At 36.4% G+C, this 19,695-nt stretch overlaps 1 protein-coding gene across 1 annotated transcript in view; it reads left to right on the forward strand.

Moving 5' to 3' along the window:
• Positions 1–19,695, forward strand: part of Robo2 (roundabout guidance receptor 2) — a 532,650-nt gene that overhangs the window by 506,463 nt on the left and 6,492 nt on the right. Inside the window, exons 25-26 of the mRNA XM_059277713.1 lie at positions 3,307–3,512; positions 15,473–15,646. Coding sequence (XP_059133696.1) covers positions 3,307–3,512; positions 15,473–15,646 — 380 coding nt within the window. The remainder of the gene's footprint in view (positions 1–3,306; positions 3,513–15,472; positions 15,647–19,695) is intronic.

Raw genomic sequence — 19,695 nt, forward strand, 5'->3', positions numbered from 1 at the left:
TTGAAGGTGAGATGAAAGATTTTCCATTTTTTGGCTAGTTCTATTTACTGAGATGTATTCATAGTGAAATATTCATCATTTTTGGTGTTTATGAGCAGCTTATTTTTAAAATACACCTAAGTATATATTTGAGAAGATACCCAAGTAGGGAAAAACACTCCATGCTGTCACAAACATGTTTTTGGCTGAGGAGCAGAAGCCCTTTATTTTTTTCATAATCAACAGATATAGTCTCAGTAGTCAAACATGCTTATTCTTAAACAATATTGTTTTACATAAAGCTCCTTTGTACAAAATACAACTAAGTTTAAAACAATTGATTGATGAGACATAGGATTTCCTTATGTTGACTTATGAAGCCATGCAATCTTGTTGCTTATACTTTAAATACGGCTCTGATTCATATTAGAATCACTTGGACAAATTAATATACAATAATACCTAGATCCTACCTCCAAGTGGATTTTGATTGCTTAGTATGGAATTCCATGGAGGAGAGCCAAGTTTAGACCCACTTCCATAAAGATAGATGGGTCTTACAGATGTATGGCTTGGGTAAATATGTCATGTATATGTATACGTCTGCTATATATAAAATGATAGTGATGCTAATAATTAGCTTCCATATGAATTTGGAAGGGACCTTCCTAATAATACCCTAAATTATGATTAAGTATATGATCACAAAGTCCCCAAAATCACTCTGAAGTTTTAGAACACGCTAAAACAGTTTTAAGAATTCACTGGATCTTCTATAATCAAAGTTACAAATTATTCTCATAAAATACAATGAATTCAAAGAAGCCAAGAGAAGAGATGTGGTACAAAATTCTGAGGAATTTGAAAGGCTGAGATCTCTCATTGGAGTTTCAGGTAGCCCTGTTTACCCAGCATTAGCAAGATGCAGGGAGTATTACTAAGCCAAGAAGCACATGGGAGCAGAGCTAGAGACATGGCCTTTGGTCTGTTGAAGTTGTCTTCTCTCATGGCTGACCTCAGTAGTCCGACCACTGAGAGATGAAGCTACTGCTTTGTGAGTAGAAGCCCTCTGATGACTTCTCTTGTTAAATATGGTGTAAACCAAGCTTTCCAAGTCCACAGACTCTTGTGCCAGAAAGAACAGGTTTAGGAGATTAGAGACGACAAGTAGGTTTTAGAAAACAAAGTCTACACCTTTTTAGTTATGGTGAAGCTATCTATTCAGCTTCATGTTTGGTTTAAGATTTAAATGTTTGCACATTTCATGGCCCTTAGCAAACTACCTGTCTGCATTCTAATTTCTGAAAATGTTTAGAAGAGGTTGGACTTTTACCTGAATTGGTTCCTGATGTCTTGTCACACTTAAAATCTCCCATTGACTAATTGCTTCATAGGTATCTCCTGAATGGGTGAATGAACTAAGTCATTTCCATATCTTCAACATACCCATACACTAGACCTTGTTTCTTGCCTTGAGAATGTTCCTACACAATCTACAATATTCTGAATGATGCAGATATGCATATGAGGGTAGTAATTCATTATTTACCCAAAAAGTACCTTGCTTGCTCTTGTGATTTGGAAGTGCCTCCTACTTTAGGTTACCCATCACATTCACAGTACTCTAAATATAAAAGCTCCCAGCTTCATCTCCAGAGATGCTCTTCATACTGACTGATGAAATGTTCAAAACAATTCCTATTACTAGAAGATAGTTAAAAATCCTGTATACTTTAATCTCATATTTCAGATTTAACTTCTAATTCTGCTTAACTTGATGAATACATTTTTTTCATTCCTTTGTAATTTTTCCCATCAAGACATTCCAACAGCTATATATAGGATTACAGTGTTGGTCTGTTCTATCCCAACCCATCCCCTAAATCTATAGCATTATAGTGAAATGGACCACATATGTCACACTGCTTGATATCCTCTTATTTGTCATGTAGTGATCTCTTTCCTCAATTTACAAACTGAATGTGATACCACATGTATAGCAAAGTGAGCCTGTCAAAGCTCAATATTCAGTCCAACAGAGTTCAGTAAAACTTGATTTTCTTTCCTAAGTATAGATGAGTGGGTTGTGATGTATGCCAAGGGGTTGCATGCTGGTTCAAATACCTGCTCTGTAACATTAGAGATTAAATCTGGCCACATTGAAGTGATGTCCAGAGCTAACATTCTTGAGCTTTTTATCATTGAAGGCTTTAGAATACTGTTAATTTTACAATTATTTGTAAATTCACAGAAGCAGTTCACAGGCGAATATTAAGCAAATTTTAGAAAAGGAAACATTTGCTCAAAAGATTGCAAATGAGAACAGAAATAATCCTTCAATTTTTTTAAAAGCCAGTGGCAAAAAAAAAAAATGTACTTATCTGCAACGACTCTTACATGGGAGGGGCCTTTTGAATACTTCTGTAGGAAGTCAAGAAAAAAATGTTCAGACTTGGAACACATTCACTCTTTGTTGGCAGTTACAAATAATTATGAGTGGCCTCAAACTGAGCATTTTATAGGTTAGGAGGAAATATTTAATGGCCTCACAGCACAGCAAGTGGACCTCAGGATCCAGTTCCACATTGTGTTAATCATACAATGACAAACAAGTCACTCAGGCTTTCCTTAAATATTTTCTAATCAACAAATGGCCCTGCATGGTCTGTTAATTTTACAAAGTTGGAATTAGACTTCTTCACTCATTCCAAAAGAAGTTACTGAACATGCCTTATGTTATAAATTCAGTCCCTCCACTTAAGACTTAGTTCTTGAGATATGTTGCAAATACCTAGAGAGCACAAAGTATTTGTATCTAATCTACATTGGGATAATGGAACAGCTGTTCAGCCTGGTGTGATGGGAATCATACCAAAAGCAATCCTCATAGGACAGGAAGTGTGCCAGAGGCAGGGCCAGGGCAATCAGGCCCCCACCTGACAAACTTCCTTCAAACATGCTGCATAGGTTAAAACTAACCTGGAAATCAAATAACTTTGGTTATTGGGGGGGGGTGTAAAAATGATTGGTGATAAATTCCTCTATTCTCTTTTGAATAATTTGTTGATATAAAAATACTTGGTATACATTTTCATCTCTGTGTGTTGCCTTATAAACATCCAAACAAGAACTTTTGTAGTTTATGCTATTTGGTAAGGCATGCATCCATATCACAGTGTCTTTGGTGAAGTGAAAGAAAGTGCTGTGCATTAGCAAATATGGAAGACAGTATGAGTTACCATAACATGCCATTTGACATGAACTACAGTTTTGTTGAATGTTAATGAATTGCTTCTCGTGTTTCGTTTCTTTCCATTTAAATTCCAGGCACATTCAAAGCAATACTCCACCTCCACAGCCCCCAGTCCCACCATTAGGTTATGTGTCCGGAGCCTTGATTTCTGATTTGGAAACAGATGTTCCAGATGAGGATGCTGATGATGAAGAGGAACCGATAGAAATCCCCAGGCCCCTCAGAGCACTAGACCAGACACCTGGATCCAGTATGGACAATCTAGACAGCTCTGTGACAGGTAACGAAACGGATAGAATGAGAGAGAATAAGTGACCTATTTGTAACATTAAAATGTATCACAAATCAAATGCTTCCTTATGTAAGATGTATTCCACTCTATCTATTTTTGTAACATTTTAAATATGTTAATGTTAAACACCAAATTCAAAAAGGATTTAGAAATACTTTGGCTTTGCTGCTAAAATGATAAGGAAATTCATGAATTTTAAAAAGCTTTAAAGACATGAAAGAAAACTCAATTATATCCCAGGCTTTCATGAAAAGTTCACTCTGCTAGGGAACCAAGTCTATTATATGAAAAACCTTTCCTTTTCGAAATGACATAATTTGTATATCGGGAGCAACATACAAAGTGAATGAGATCTTAAAAATGCTTCTTGATATTTCACTCTGTAAAATCATTCACTGATGAAAATAAGTAAGTCTTCAGAAGGAGCCTCTCTCTCTTAGGTTGCACATGGTACTATTTTTGGAGTGGAAACGTGTATAGTGAGATAAGCAATACATTTATGCATTTCACATTGCTGAATCTAATCACCAGTCCTCTGCCAAGAAGTGTAGTTATTTTGACTGTTTATTGCTTAGCCCCTCCCCATTTTTTTTTCATGTTCAATAAGCAAAGACTTCAGTTGGTGCATGCCTATGATGACGCTAGGACTGAGAAACAGCCCATTTTTCCAATGATTTAAAATTGTACAATTGAAATCTCATATACACACAAAGGAAGCAGCAGGAGTCGAATTTCTGTCTTTCTCGCCCTGAGTTATCTACCCCTTGACTCACAAACATGCTTCTTACTGGATAATGAGGACATGGCTACTCCAAACCGAATTCTGGTGTCTGCTTTCTGTTGAGTCATCTCAGACCACCTATATCTATGTTCACTTGGATGACTCCGCTCATCCTAAAATGCCTTTGATCAGTCTCCCTGACTTCTTTATGCTCTACAGAACTGGGGCTGCCCGCTAGATCTGCAAGCACTGGTGGACCTTGGTATACGATAGTACAGAGGACACATCAGAACCTCTGCCTTCCTTTTTGTGATTCTCAGCATCTGAGGCATGGATCGAATTTTCAGTTTGTCTCTTTGCCTGGAGGCTGAGCTCCTTGAGAAGCTAATTAAGATTTTAAAACCAGAGATAAATTCCTGGGATTGGAAACATAGATTGAATTGAAGAGGACAGAGCAAAAGTTAAAATTTTTGAATGCTGTGAGACCTGACTTATTAGTACACTATTATGTTAAGCCCCTTTGCCTGGATTTCTAGCATAATCTACTTTAGGGCAAAATTCTGAATATCTTTGCATATTTCACTAGTAATACCACACTGTTTCCCATTAAGAATGCAGTGAAAGTCCCAAGAATAATGGCAAAAGTCAGCTAGAGCTGCAGAAGTTCCTTATTAAATGTTATAATGCCAGAGATAATATGTACCTCCTTAAGTTAGCAGAACCCCATTTTACCCTTTACATGCTCAACTGTTAGGATCTAGATAGGCAGTTTTAGGTGAGGATAGTTGAACAATCTGCACTTCTCCTGGAACTAATTCCATGTTCATGCCATAGGAAACTTTCATGGACAAGAAAACAAAGTTTCCTTCGATACTTAAATTCATTGCTTAATTGTTGCCCTATATAAAAACCTCGGGCCATCTAGATATGTATTTCTCCATAGTGAACGTGTCCCATGAAAATCCATCTCCTGAGTAACGTACCTTTCACTACACTAGCTAAATAAGAACTTCTATTGTTTTGTCCTTTCTTGTACCTGTAACTCAGAGGAGAAAGTTTAATCAGAAGTTTAATTTACCTTCTAGGTTGTGCTTGTGTGTGTGTGTGTGTGTGTGTGTGTGTGTGTGCATACATGCACATACAAGCACCAGTACATGTTTGACAAAAGTTGTATATGAGCATAATAGAGTGTACTAATTGTGTTGAATGTGGTGTTATTTTATTTGTGATGAAATGTGATATTTTATTTGCATGTTAATAAATAAAGTTGCCTGGAGATCAGAGGTCAAATAGCCATTAAGCAGAAGTTCAGCAGTGGTAGCACACACCCTTAATCCAATCACATGGCAGACAGAGTCTCTGTGTGGTCAAGGACACAGCCAAGCGTGGTGACACGAGCCTTTAATCTCGTACCAACCATATAGACCTGGAGGTCTGTATAGACAGGCAGTGATGACAAAGTCATGTGGCTGGGCTTAGAGCCAATGAGAAAGCAGAACATAAAGGCAATACAAACACAAGTCAGACAGGAAGAAGCTCTCTCTGGGGAAGCAATGGTGGAGAGGTGGTAAGATAAGGTAGTCATGGCTCTCTGATCTTTTTGGCTATTACCTCTGTATTTGACTCTATGTTTCTTATTTAATAAGACTGTTTAGAATTTCATCTACAGTTGAATGTGGAAGTATGAAATGCGTGTCAATGTAGATTAGATTTTTAGTGTATATGGAGAGTACATGAGTCATGTAGAGAGTATGCATGCACAGGGAGTGTGGGTGAATATATTGGGGGAGTGCATACATTAGAATGTACATAGACATGTATATAGAGATTGTGAGTGCGTAAGTTTATGGGAGTGTATAAAATGAGTGAGTATATAGAAAGAATATGTGAATGTATATGTGTAGATTCTTTTGGGACCTAGCAGAGAGGCGTGCATGGGAGAAAGCTGCAAATGTACATGCATTTTTGGGATTTTCCCTGAGGTCCTTGTATACATTAATCATGATATCCTCTCAACCTTTTGCAAGCACAATGCCCAAATAGTGCACAGACATACATTCAGGCAAAATGCCTATCAAAACAAACAAATAAATAAAACTATTATAAAATCAGAGTTCTCCTTTGTAAAGAAGTACATTAATTCAGAATATGTTCAGATCAATTGAATAACCCATGGAGCTCCTTAAGTTCTGAAATGAACATTCATTTGAGAAAAAAGTCAGGAACAGAAATTATCAATGGTTCCAAATTATCTGAACTTGGTAACAAAAAGCATGTATTGACAAACCTATTGATTCATATAATTATTGCCCAAACAAGCATTTATTTTGTGTCCCTTACTTATAAACACTAGATCAGGAATTTAGATTCAATAATAATAATAATAATAATAATAATAATAATAATAATAATAATAATGAAGAAGAGGAAGAAGAAAAAGCACCCTAATAAATGCAGAACATTCTTCTAAGCACAGAGGTAGCTGTTTTTTGAATGGCCCATAGATTTAAGAATGATTTTCTACTATTTTTTTTCTTCTTGAAACAGGTTCTTACTATGTAGCACTGCTGTCTTGGAACTTACTGTATAGACCAGGATGATTTTTGCATGTAAGAATTAAATGTGTGCACTACCACAGGCAGACTTGTTTTTTCACATTTTAAAAGCATAGCAAGGAAACAAAAGATAAACAAAAGATAAGGGAAAGAGAGAAAGAATCTTCAGAGGGAGGAAAGAACTACAAAGACAGAAAAAGAATGGATGACTGAGATTTGGAAGTCTGGAATACTGAGTATCTGGAACTTCGAAGATGTGTCCTGACCTCTGTTCTCAGATCTATCCTAGGTTGCAGTTCACTTAACCCTCAAGACTGTATGATTGCTGATGTTATAATTTTATAATAAGGAAACCAGGTCACAGATAAATCACAACACTTCATCTACCTTAAGTGGTTAAAGAGTATATACAAAAATCAGTCTTATGCTCATTAAAATGACTGTCACCCCTGCTTTGGGAGTGCCTAACATTTATCTCTGAACTTAATCTTATGTAATAAGAAAATGATGACTGGTTTGTTACCCAACATGAGGCTTTTTCTTCTGTATAGCTACAGGTGGATAAATATGTATTTCTAAAAAAGAAACCACATAAAGTTATATGGACACACTAACCCTAACTGTGTGCTTACTTGATCAAGATCATGATGTGAGTTTTCAGATGTGACATTTATTTTTCTCATGTTTGGTTCTGCATTCAGTTACAGCAGACTGTCAAAATTTATCTGTCAGCATTTTTAAAGGAATTATCATTTTTATCATTTTTTAGTAATCTGTGCATCTAACTTTTCCTGCACATCTATTTGATTGTCACAAAGCACAAAAATAGTTTTGTGTTGCAGTGTGTCCTTGTTGTAGGTTGGGAAAGAAACACTGAAAAGCTTCCATTTTCAGAAATAAGCTAGTGAGATTTCCACCTAAACATCAACCCATCATGTTAGGGTACCAGAGGGAGTCAGAATTCAGCATTTCTTTTCCAACAGGCATGGTAGAAGGCAGGGCAAAGCATTTTCTGGATTTAATTCCACCAGGAAAAGAAAATCATAAAAGGCAGAATGGTAGAGTGATGGAAAGGGGCGTCCTTAAAATATAGTTGAGGTTCTAACTGCCCGGTGACAAAATGAAGGTCAATGATGAGTGCTGTTAAGTGATGTAGAGACTGCCCTGAGTGTTGGAGCCCACGTGCACAGGGTGACTAAAAGGAAATTCTGGCACTTTTTTTTTCTTGTTTTGGGAGAGTTTAATTTTTGTTTTCGAGAACTTGCTCACTAGAGCAGTGTAAAAACAGAGCACTTGACAACCCCCACATCTAATTTGCTACTCGCGTTTTTGGAAAAGTTGGCCATTAAAATATTTTGCCTGAGGTTTTCCCTCTGCTGCAAAAATTCTTTACAATTTGTTTGTTTGTTTTTTTAGTATGAAGAAACATTTCCGATAAATCCTACAAGTGACAAATTTATTGTCGTAGGCTACTTCAACAGCTCTAGGACCTTTAAGACAAATTAGATGCCAAAATTTGGCAGATGAAAGGGTAGATGTTTTATATCTATATATGATTTTAATCTGAGCGAAACAAGTTAACAGATGTTATGCAACTTAAGGAAAAGACTATCAATTATTCCTTTTGGTTTTCCTGTATGTTTTACACACACACACACACACACACACACACACACACACACACACACACATACAAACAATATTCACATACCTGGAGAAGAAGTTGATTTGTTGCGCATCCAAATCTTAGAGTATCAGAAGCATTTTCCACATATCTTCCCTTTTTTTTCTGCATCTAGAAAAGGTCAATATTTGGAATAATTTGACCAAAGACAATTATAGCAGAAGATTTGACTTAGCAAGTAGTTAGACAAGCCCTGCTATCTAATAGAGTTCCTGGATTAAATATTGGCTCAAAAAATGGGTGGCCATAAGTTTTTGTAGCTCATAAAAATGGTAATGCACCAATTAGCAGGGTCGTATTAGAGAGCACAGACTTTACTCCAGCTTAATGGATCTAAGAATAAGCATTTGTCAGCAAGGAAGGATTTAGCATAAATTGACATGTAAATGAATTGACGACTGATCATAAATTAATTTTAGTGCTGAAGATGTAATAGAGACACAGCAAGATGCCACTTTATCATGGCATTTTATGCTCAGTAACATTTAAGCAACTTAATGTCCTATGTGAGATTCTTCTTCATCAGCCTGAATTAATTTCATTTTTTTCCCCTGGCCTTTCATGGTTTTTATGCTGAAGAGTTTGGAAAGATTGAAGCTGTAAACACTAATAAATTTGGCTTTGTGGCATAAATTCATTTTTCATTAAATGCTTAAATATGTATTGATTATATTTGTGACTATAATGTGTCAGAGGAGTATGTATTGCTTGCAATTTGTAAAGATTCTCCAGCCAAGTTCTTCTTACCTGGTGATCTCTAATTTTCACACTTGTGTCCATAGATATAAAAGACACAGTTATCATAAAAATGGCATACTCTTTAGTTTACCAATTAATGCTTTTCTTTTCTTTCTTTCTTTCTTTCTTTCTTTCTTTCTTTTTTTTTTTTTTTTTTGTTTTTTGTTTTTTGTTTTTCAAGACAGGATTTCTCCGTGTAGGTTTGCACCTTTCCTGGAACTCGCTTTATAGACCAGGCTAGCCTGGAACTCACAGAGATCTGCCTGCCTCTGCCTCCCAAGTCCTAGGATTAAAGGCGTGTGCCACGACTGCCTGGCTTAATGCTTTTCTTTTAATCTCTGTCTGTCTGTCTCTCTGTCTGTATCTCTGTCTCTCTCTCATGCACACACATATATACACACAGACCTTTGCCCTTTCCCAATTATTTAAGTAAATAATTGCTTAATGTTTACATCTAAGGGAGAACAGTAGTCACTGAGGCTCAAAACCAATACCTAACAAATACATTTTCAGAATTCCATGGAAAAAATTATAACACACAGTGCAGTTGAAGCCCCACCTATACATATCCATATTATTGATCTTACCCCTGGTCCAGGGTAGTGTTTGTTAGAGAAAAGGTATGATGGGAAAGTCTGACTTTTCTATGCTTTATGCTCCTTTTTCTACATTGTCAAGGGGCAAAGACAACAAACTGGCTTCATAGACTTCATTTTATATCATCAGGCTTCTCAAGGCCTAATGAGGGGTCATGTCCACGGTGTGTATCTCTTCAGCTCTGAAGTCATCTATGCAGATCCATCAGCTCCAGTGTCTCTCTGCTGTCTGACAACCATGGGAAGCCCTGTCGTTCTGCTACTCACTCTTCCCAGAGAAAGGGGAGAATATATCAAGGAAGAACTTTGTGGAGAAAGGGGGGAGGTTAAAAGCAGTCTATGTTTTTAGGGTGTGGCAAATATAGGCATGGAAATTCACATGGAGGACTCACTGCTCTGAAGAAATAAACCAGGGTCTTTTTGGAGGAAAGCAAAGGGTTGACTTTCTATTAGGAGGCTAGCCAGAATGCCACTAGTGATGCTGCTGTGACATGGGACTTTCCCCTCGGCATTTTAGAGTATCTGAGACCCAGTTGTAGAACCATAGAGCAGACACAAACACAACAGACACAAGTAGTTTGGGTTGATTGTGTTGGGGAAAAGATTTGGAAAAACAAAATGCCAGATAAAATGTATTAATATGTATGAATTTGACTAAGTCACAGTCAAAAAATAAATTGTGATTTGAGGTAAATTTATCATTTTACATTAACTAAAAACACCATGAATTACCATACCACTTCATAAGGTAGCAAAGCATAACCAACACATATATGTATGTATATATGTATGTATAAGATGCATCTTATTACATAATATACATGCTGTTATGTAATTAAAATCATATGTTACCATTTTGTATTGCTATTTTAGACAATTACATATTATTTTCCATTTCTCTAAATAATCAACAAGAATTCACTAGTATTTTATTTAGAAAACATTAATTTACTAAATTTTCTAGGAATGCTTATAGAGACTTCTTTTGCAAGTAAAATAAAGTAATTGCTAAGACATTAGCTGAGCAGTTGTGGTGCATGCCTTTAACTCCAGCACTTGGGAGGCAGAAGCAGGCAGATCTGAGTTTGAGGCCACACTGTTCTACAGAGCAAGTTCCAGGATAACCAGGGCTACACAGAGAAACCCTGTCTTGAGAAACAAACAAACAAACAAACAAAAAGAAAACATTATACATCACATTGACTCACGTATGGAATTTAACATGAAGAATGAAAATGCCAAATGAATTTTATGCAATATGTCCATCTTTATTGAATTTCTGATCTTCAGTATCTCTGTATAACATATATGGGAATGAATAACAGGTAGTTCTTTATCTCTAAAACTCTGCTTCCTAGTGAATGTCTATGCAACAGCAACAATCAAGGGAGGCACCAATGCACACTTATATGCATGGTACTTAGGCAACCAAGGAGCTGGGACTGATTGTAATACAAGCCTAAAGATGGAACAGAATCAGGTCACCCAAGGGCTAGTGTTTCACTTAGGCACTGGAAAGTAGAGGTGGCAGCAATGCTGAGGTATCCTTAAGTGGCGGGGGGGAATGTGTGACTACAGACAGTGCAGAGATAGGCAGGACTCCATGTTCAAAGGACCCAGTGACTCAAAAGCCTTGTAAGGACATGGCTGTGATGTAGGTAGTCTAGAGATCTTTCAACTGAGACATCAAAGTGGGTAAGTTCTTGAGAAAGACGATTTAGACAACCATAAGGAAAACAGGAGGTACCAGAAAGAAACAAGTTGGAGAGAGTTAAAAGATGAAATATGAGTGAGAGAACAAGGTCATGCCTATTTTGACAGTGAAAGCAATAGCCTCAGGAAGGGACAGATGTGAGGTCTCGGATTCTGTAAGCCTACTCTCAGCTGTGATTCCACAGTCTTTGGTGACCCCTCACTGACCAACTGTGGAATTTTTCCTTATCTCCTATGGCATTACACCATACAGTCCTTTGCATAGTTCCTTCTTTGCTTGTGGCCTATTGGTCCTTGACAATGATCCTCTGCCCAGAAATGAATCTTTCAGAGGAGGCTGAGTTGCTGGTGTTATCTTAGCTTCCTTACAGTGGCCTGCTGCAGGGGATTTGCTTGGAATGTAACCAGTATATCTGGGTGCTTTTGCCCACGATGTCTTACTCTGATCCACCTAACACTATTTTAACTTCTCAGATTATTTTACACCTTTCCAATTCTGTTTTCTCTCTGTTGAAAATGGGTGTGCTCTGTTGCTGGCCCTTTCATTAACAATTCAAGTACTTCAAGCTCTTAACTACACTATTGTCCTGAAAAGAGGAGAAAAAAGAAAAAACACTACAATATTAGATTTTACCAATTTGTTGTAAATATTATTGTGTCCATTAGAAAACCTAACATGGATTTTATAAACACATGTTTGTGTTTCTTTCTAAATATATTAGGGTAAGCACTACTTGGTAGTTTATTGTGTTATAAACTAATTGTATAACAACTTAAATAAATATCATATTAATTACAGTAAATAGTTGGTTAAATTCCCACTGTGATTTTATTTGAGGAAAAAAAATGAAAACTGACTTTTTTTCTAGAACCTTAAGAAAATGTTACTTGTAGTGTCTTCAAAGTACTTAATATTATTAACACATAAAGTCACAATTTTTCCACTAACGCTGTTTCATTTTGCAGAAAAACCAACAGTAATGTTCATGACATCCTTATGATTATTTTTAAACGAACTATTAGCATTCAAAAGAAACTGGAGTTATTAAGATAATTAAAAATTAAAGAATACATAACAAACATTGTCATAAATAGAAATTCAGTAAAACATAATTTTCCTTATGTTCTATATTGATTTGATATTGTTTAGATACTTTTGTATGAGTTTTTATTATTTTTAGGGGTAACCTTTATTTTAAATTCTTGCTATAGTTGATGGAGTCTGAACTAACTTTAAATTATATTCACATTGCGTTTTTCAATCTATTCCTTGTGATGCAATCCACTAAGTTATTTCTGTCAGACTGCTCTTTCTTGATGCATAGGAAGTTAGATATACATAGCAATCCTTATGAAGAAATGATCATGTGATAATTTAATCAATGTAAGCATTGAACCTATTTGAATGTGTTTTGTCAATGGGCTACAAACAGATACAGATTTTAAATGACCTTTGTTCTTCAGTACTTAGAATGTGGGAGACATGGATGATAGTGGGGGTAAAGAACTCACAATGAAACTTTAAAGAAGCGGTGAGGAAATGAAATAGCCAGCTTGCTCATTATACACTGTGTTACAGCAGATGAACTATCTGATATATCCAACTTACTGGACCACTACATTTGTTTTTAGGTTCAATGGTAAATGGATGGGGCTCTGCATCTGATGAGGATCGTAACTTTTCTAGTCATAGATCTAGTGTAGGTAGCTCCTCAGATGGCTCCATCTTTGCCAGCGTCAGCTTTGCACAAGCCTTGGTGGCAGCAGCAGATAAAGCTGGTTTTAGGCTGGATGGAACCAGTCTTACAAGAACAGGTTGGTAGACTCCAAGTCAACACTCTTTGCATGAGAGAATCCTGTCCTCTGGACACTGACCTTTCCTTCTGTTCTTCTCAGTGAATCTAACCACGGGCTTTTTAAAATATGCATGAACACAGTTGGATGGATGCTATGTTACCAGAACTCTCCTTTGATGCTAATATTGCAGAGCCAAAAATAAGCTCCTACTCACTACGTTGCATCTCATCCATCCTTTCTCTTCATGGCTCTGCTAGCTAATTGCAGTGTGCTTCCTTTTCATATTACAACAAAGCCAAAACTAAGATTGTCATTAAACTTTCAGTAACTCACACATTGCAAAGTCCTCACAAAATCAATAACAAACCTGGTGATTAAAATTATTCTGCTTTTATCTCCACTATGTTACCTTGCCCCATTTCCTTCTACAGAGGCACTTTCTGGGAAGGCTTCCTCAGCATGGGGTGAAGGGTCTAAGACTACTATTTAATAGTTCACTTGGCTGATGGTCTTAATTGTTTGACTAAGATTTTAATACAGTAATTTATTATTTGTTTTAGAGGATGCTAACTAAAGATACACCCAATGCATTTGTGAGTTCAATAAGATAATATGTACAAGTGTATCGCTCTTTTAAGAAAATTCTTTTTGATTTCAAAGAGCAATAAAAAATAGCATCAAAGTCAAATTATATAATTGTTAGGTGTGTCTCATGTGAGAGGGAGTTATTAACTCTGGTAATTTATCAGCAATTTGTAACCATGAGTTTTTTGAAAAACAGCCCTTATACACATATATATACTTCTAAGCTGCATACTAGGAATATAATATGTGCATTTCCTATGCTGCCTTAACAAAATAAACTCAAGAAATATCAAATGCATTTAATGGTGCTCAAATAGTAAAGAAAAATTACTTTGAACCTTTGCTACACTTTCAGGTCATAAAATTATGTCGTGGATATTGTCTTTAAGTTTTACCATCAATATTTCTTTCAAGTGTGCAGTAAGCATTCTTCAAACAAAATGGGAGAATTTCTTAGGCATTGCAAAGGTTTATTTTTATATAGCATCCAAACTAAAATATGTTGCAATATAACTGTTATTTGGATTTTCTTGCTTCATAAGACATGTCAGAACCTTTATGTTGCCTGAGTGCTTTTTGTGGCATTTGCTATAGGCAGAGAAGAGAGAAGGTGCAAGGGAGCTAATAAATTAGAAGGCATTAGTGCACTAGCAGCATGTATGCTAATCGCTAATAAAGCATTAAGCAATATCAAGTCACAATGACTTAGGACAGTGCGACTACACATGATAATTTTATAAAAGTGAAAATATGCACAAAGAATAAATATGTGCACATAAACCAGTCCTCTCTTACATAATATACTCAGTACTAAAATAATTTGTTGTAGAAAATATATTAGCTGACCTTTTTCCCAGAAAAATTGCATCCATATATTCTAAACTATCAAAAAGAAAATAGTGCAATTCATTTAAAAATTAAAGTGTAGGGTCTGTTTAGATATAATAATATGCTCAGAATACAGCTATCACATTTTGGATAGACACCAAGACTATAACTTGCTAGCTTCTATATTGATCTTATTTAATTCTGCTAAAAGAGGTAGAAGTCATTGTGTATGAACATTAAGTGGTAAGGTTACACATGCATCTCAACAGACCCTTCATGTAAAACTTCAATTGTAATTCTAAGACAGTGTTTAAGATGCTAAGAGTAAAACATGGCTAATCAAATAAAACAGTAGACAATTAATTTAAAAAAATCCCTCTTATTTTGAGAAGTAAATGTGGCATGCAGTTTTTAGAAAATATTATGAAGATTGTTAAGATTACATAAAACTATGATCAAGCAATGTGAAGCTTTTCGTTGGTGGATTTATTTCAGGTTCATTTGCTTGAAATGTGTTTTTATTGGGTAGAGTGTTCTTAGCTTATTAACAATTGGATGAATTATAAGCAGCAGTTCATGCATCTTGTGCAGATAAGCTGTGGATTTTGTGTCTTTGAACATCTGTAGGTACATTCACTAGGTAGTCAGGTAAGAGCAGAGACACAAGGCAAGACAAAAATAGAGTGTTATAGTAGAGTTCTCTATGTCCACTCCCTCGGTTTTCGTTTCAGGAAAAGCCTTTACCTCTTCTCAAAGGCCGCGGCCCACCAGCCCATTTTCTACCGACAGTAACACCAGCGCTGCCCTGAATCCAAGCCAGCGGCCTCGGCCCACCAAAAAACATAAGGGAGGGCGGATGGACACACAGCCAGTGTTACCTCATCGGAGAGAAGGGATGCCAGATGGTAGGTTTCTTGTCTTAACTTTCATCTCCTCATGAAGAAGTGTGTTCTATGTTATCATTAACTTTCAGTAAAGAAGTTATTGTAACTTAGGCGTTGCCACTATAGGAACCACTTGGCAACATGCCGTGTTTAAATAAAACACACTCTTTTACAATCATGTGGAATCTATTATTATTATTATTGTTATTATTATTACTATTATTATCATTATTATTATTACTTTTATCATGCCTCAAGAAAGATCTAGAATGCTCCTTTCCAAAGTTTCAGCTCTTCTGGAAATTTCCAGCATCTCGTTTTTAAGTGTAGGAAGGAAACTGTCAGCAGCATGTACATTGTTACTGGATCAGGACACCTACAATCCTACATTACTCTCTTTTGGGGGTTCCTTTTCCTTTAGATCAGTCTGTGGAGTGATTTACTAAGGTTTGGGGTTCATCTGTTTTAGGACTAGAAGGCAGCCATAGGCCATGGATATGAAGACTTTCTTTGTTGGTGGTGCTGCAGTATGCGATCACAATCTCATAAACAGTAGAAAAGATGAAAAATGGAAATTTGTTTCTCAGTTTTGAAGTCTGGAATGTCCAACTGTTGGTGTCAGTTGAGAGACTCTTTTACAGTTGTAGGTGATACCTTCTCATTGTGACCTCACATGAAAGAAGGAGTCTCTCTGGTGTTTTTGATAAGGGCCCTGAGCCAACTTCATATCTAATGACCTCACAGAGGTCTCAATTCCTAATACCATACCAACAAATAATAGGATTAACTTCAATATATGAATTTTAGAGGATAATGATTCCACCCATAATAAAGGCTCAATATTTGTTTTGTTTTCTGTTAATGTGTAAATAGTAAATACTTTTGGCTTTATGGAGCATGGGTTTTATGTTCTAAATCCACTCCTTGTTGAGTGAGTTTACCTACCGAAAAATAAATTTTAAAATGTAACTGTGGGATGGCTCAGTTTGTAGAATGCTTGCCTAGCATGAGCATGAAGTCCTAGATTGGTTATCCCACACTAACCAGACCCAGTCATTAGGCCTCAGACTTATGAGTGTGGGGTTAAACCTTAGCCTGAAAAGAATAATGGTTTTGTTCTTTATTTTTGTGGGCGAGGAAACCGGCAGCCACCACTATACTTTCTTTGAATCTTATCATGCTAAGACAGAACACCAAACATGTTTGTTTCAATACCTTGCTGTGTTTCTTTGGGAAGTGTTATCCTGGAATATGAAAGTTAAGAACACAGTTGTATTCACACGTGTGTGATTTGATGTCCCAAGATGCACAAACAAAAAACGATCACCATTTCCTTTCTGCTTCTGATACTCTGGGGATTTGTTGGTCACTTTGTGTGTCACTTTGATCTCATTCTCTCAACATATGAACTTCTCTCACTGATATGCTCATTTTAAATCCCAAAATTAATAAGTATTTCTGATCAAATCATTCTGTTGCAGAAGGTCATTGCTTAGTAGCATTTACTGTATAAGTGTTTCACACTGAAACTTTTGAATTATAGATTTTATAATAGTCTTTATGAGCACATAAATTGAGGTAATTATTGTTGGCTGTTTTCTCAAATATTTAACCTTCAGCATCTCAGCACAATAACAATCTTATTCTCATTGACACAGTTATCTTTCAAGGTCAAGTGACTTTCCTTTAAACAGTTACATAAGCTTTTAGGATTTGGAGAGACTGAGATATCACCTCTCTCTCTCTCTCTCTCTCTCTCTCTCTCTCTCTCTCTCTCTCTCTCTCTCTCTCTCTCTCTCTCTGTGTGTGTGTGTGTGTGTGTGTGCGTGTGTGTATATGTGTGTGTGTGTGTGTGTGTGTGTATTTATGTTCATGTGTATATTTTGAGGGATATGAGCTTGCCTCATGCATGTGTAAAGTAGAAGCTAGTGATGGATATCTTTTTAAACAACTATGTTTTTTTCTTTGAAAGATAGGGTATTTCATTGTTTTTGGAGTTCAAACCTTGTCCATACTGGTGGGCTAGCAAGCTCCAAGGATACTCTTGTCTGTTCCTCCCCAGCACTGGGAGCCCATCATTGAACCTGGCTTTTTTTTTTTTTTAATGTGGATACTGGAGGACTGAAATAAGATCTTCATACAGAGCAGGCATATTACCCACTCACCCATCTCTCCAGTCTTCAGTAATACCAATTTTAGAGTTGGACTTTGTGGATTTTGAAGATAGAATGACAGATTGTTGTTGATAGTAGAATGTCCTAATAGCAAGCAGCACATCCCGTTTTTCATATGTCATTGTCAAGATTGCTGTCTCCCTGTGTCAAATTACCTTCTGAGGAAAGGAAGTCATTTTCTCTGGGTCCAGTGAGAGGAATTTGGAATAATAAGAAATGTCAGTTTCTGTCCCAAAGGCTATGTAAAAGCCCATACACAGTTATGGACATGCTTGTTTCTCTTGTGGAATGTCTCTTCTAAGCAAGGGTTGTTGCATATAAGTCTTCTGTCGCTTGAAGGAAATATCCTGACCAATTCTGGCCCAAAGATGGTAGATGGTTGGTTCCCCATGAATGTGTTCTCCTGAGATTATTTTCGCTCAAACTGTTCTGTCTTTCCCCTAGTCTTCAATTCCCAGTCAAGAAAAAGAGTTCTTCCCTGTATCTGCCACAATGTGGCTTTATGCAAATATATGAGCTCATTGGTCCTTCCATTTAAACACTTAGTGACCATATATTATAGATGCGATTCCTTAATCTCCTGCACCTTGTATCTAGTAAAACAAACAAACAGAAGGTCAGACCAATATAAATGTATGAAGTGTGCAAATGGTGGCTGGTACCATGGAGAAAGAAACAAGAGGAAATTGTAAAGTTTTTAGGGGGAAGTATTTTAATATAGGGGGGTCTTCGGGGAAAGCCTCAACAACAGCTTGACATATGAGAAAAGACAGGGAAAATATCAGGAAAAGAACAACGCTTATATTCAAGGAAAGGCCCTCCTTAGAAGCTGATGCAGCAATTGAAATCCTGGTGCATATTTGATTATATTTTTAAGGAAGGCAAGTAGTATAACTGGAGCAAATAAGAAAGAATTTGATGCCAGGTGTGCAAGCAAGGGGCAATGTTTAAGGACCTGTTTGCTTAGGAACTTTCATGGATTTTTGTAGTATTTTGAATGAGAAATTCCTGGAAGGTTGTGTGTGTGTGTGTGTGTGTGTGTGTGTGTATGTTGTGTGTGTGTCCCCATAAATTCATGTTTATATATTTAAGGTAAGATGGTGGCATAATTTTATGTTTTTAATATAAAAAGATAATATATATTTTAATATTAAAAAGTCAGTCTAAATTGTGTATAGCAAAGAATTAAATGGCCCAAAAGTGTAAAACTAGAGATAATTAGAGATCGTAGAAGCAGTAACTAAGTGTGGTTCATGCCAAGATGAGATCAGTGAAAGCAATAAGAAAGGTAAGATATTGGAGATGGAACTAATGGGATTTGTAAATATAAAATAATATAGGCCACCATTTTGAGTAGAAGGGGATTCAAAGACTATTTCATGGTTTGGGGAATGAGCAGAATGGAATTGTAACTGACTGAGAGGAGAAACACAGTAGCAGAAACCTATGTCTTTATGTTTGGATGGTGCAAAGCTGTATTGAAGTATTGAGTTTGAGGTACTTTGCAGACAACTAAGCTGAGCTGTACCCTATGAACCTATGAACGCAATTTCAGGAGTTGGATCTCATGAAAAGAGAGATTTAGGCTGGAGATGCTTGATTTCTTTGTGTTCCATCCCCATCCATTTACCTGAAAAATAAATGAGAATAATAAGGTACCTATGTCATTGGACTGTCATTGCTTGACAATAGCTAACCCACAGTGGGCCAGCGAGATACTCTAGTGAATTGACTTACTTGAAATAATTCCACAAAGAATTGAATAATGAATTTAATTTAAGTAAATGTATTGTATTATATACCTTTATTTTTTCCACAATCATCTGTAATTCCATCTCTTTCCAGTTTATTTCAATGTGCATGCAATGTCCTTTATTCTTAGAAGATAAAATCTCC

Source organism: Peromyscus eremicus, chromosome 12 (assembly GCF_949786415.1).
Source record: "Peromyscus eremicus chromosome 12, PerEre_H2_v1, whole genome shotgun sequence".
In the NCBI taxonomy this organism is placed as follows: Eukaryota; Metazoa; Chordata; class Mammalia; order Rodentia; family Cricetidae; genus Peromyscus; species Peromyscus eremicus.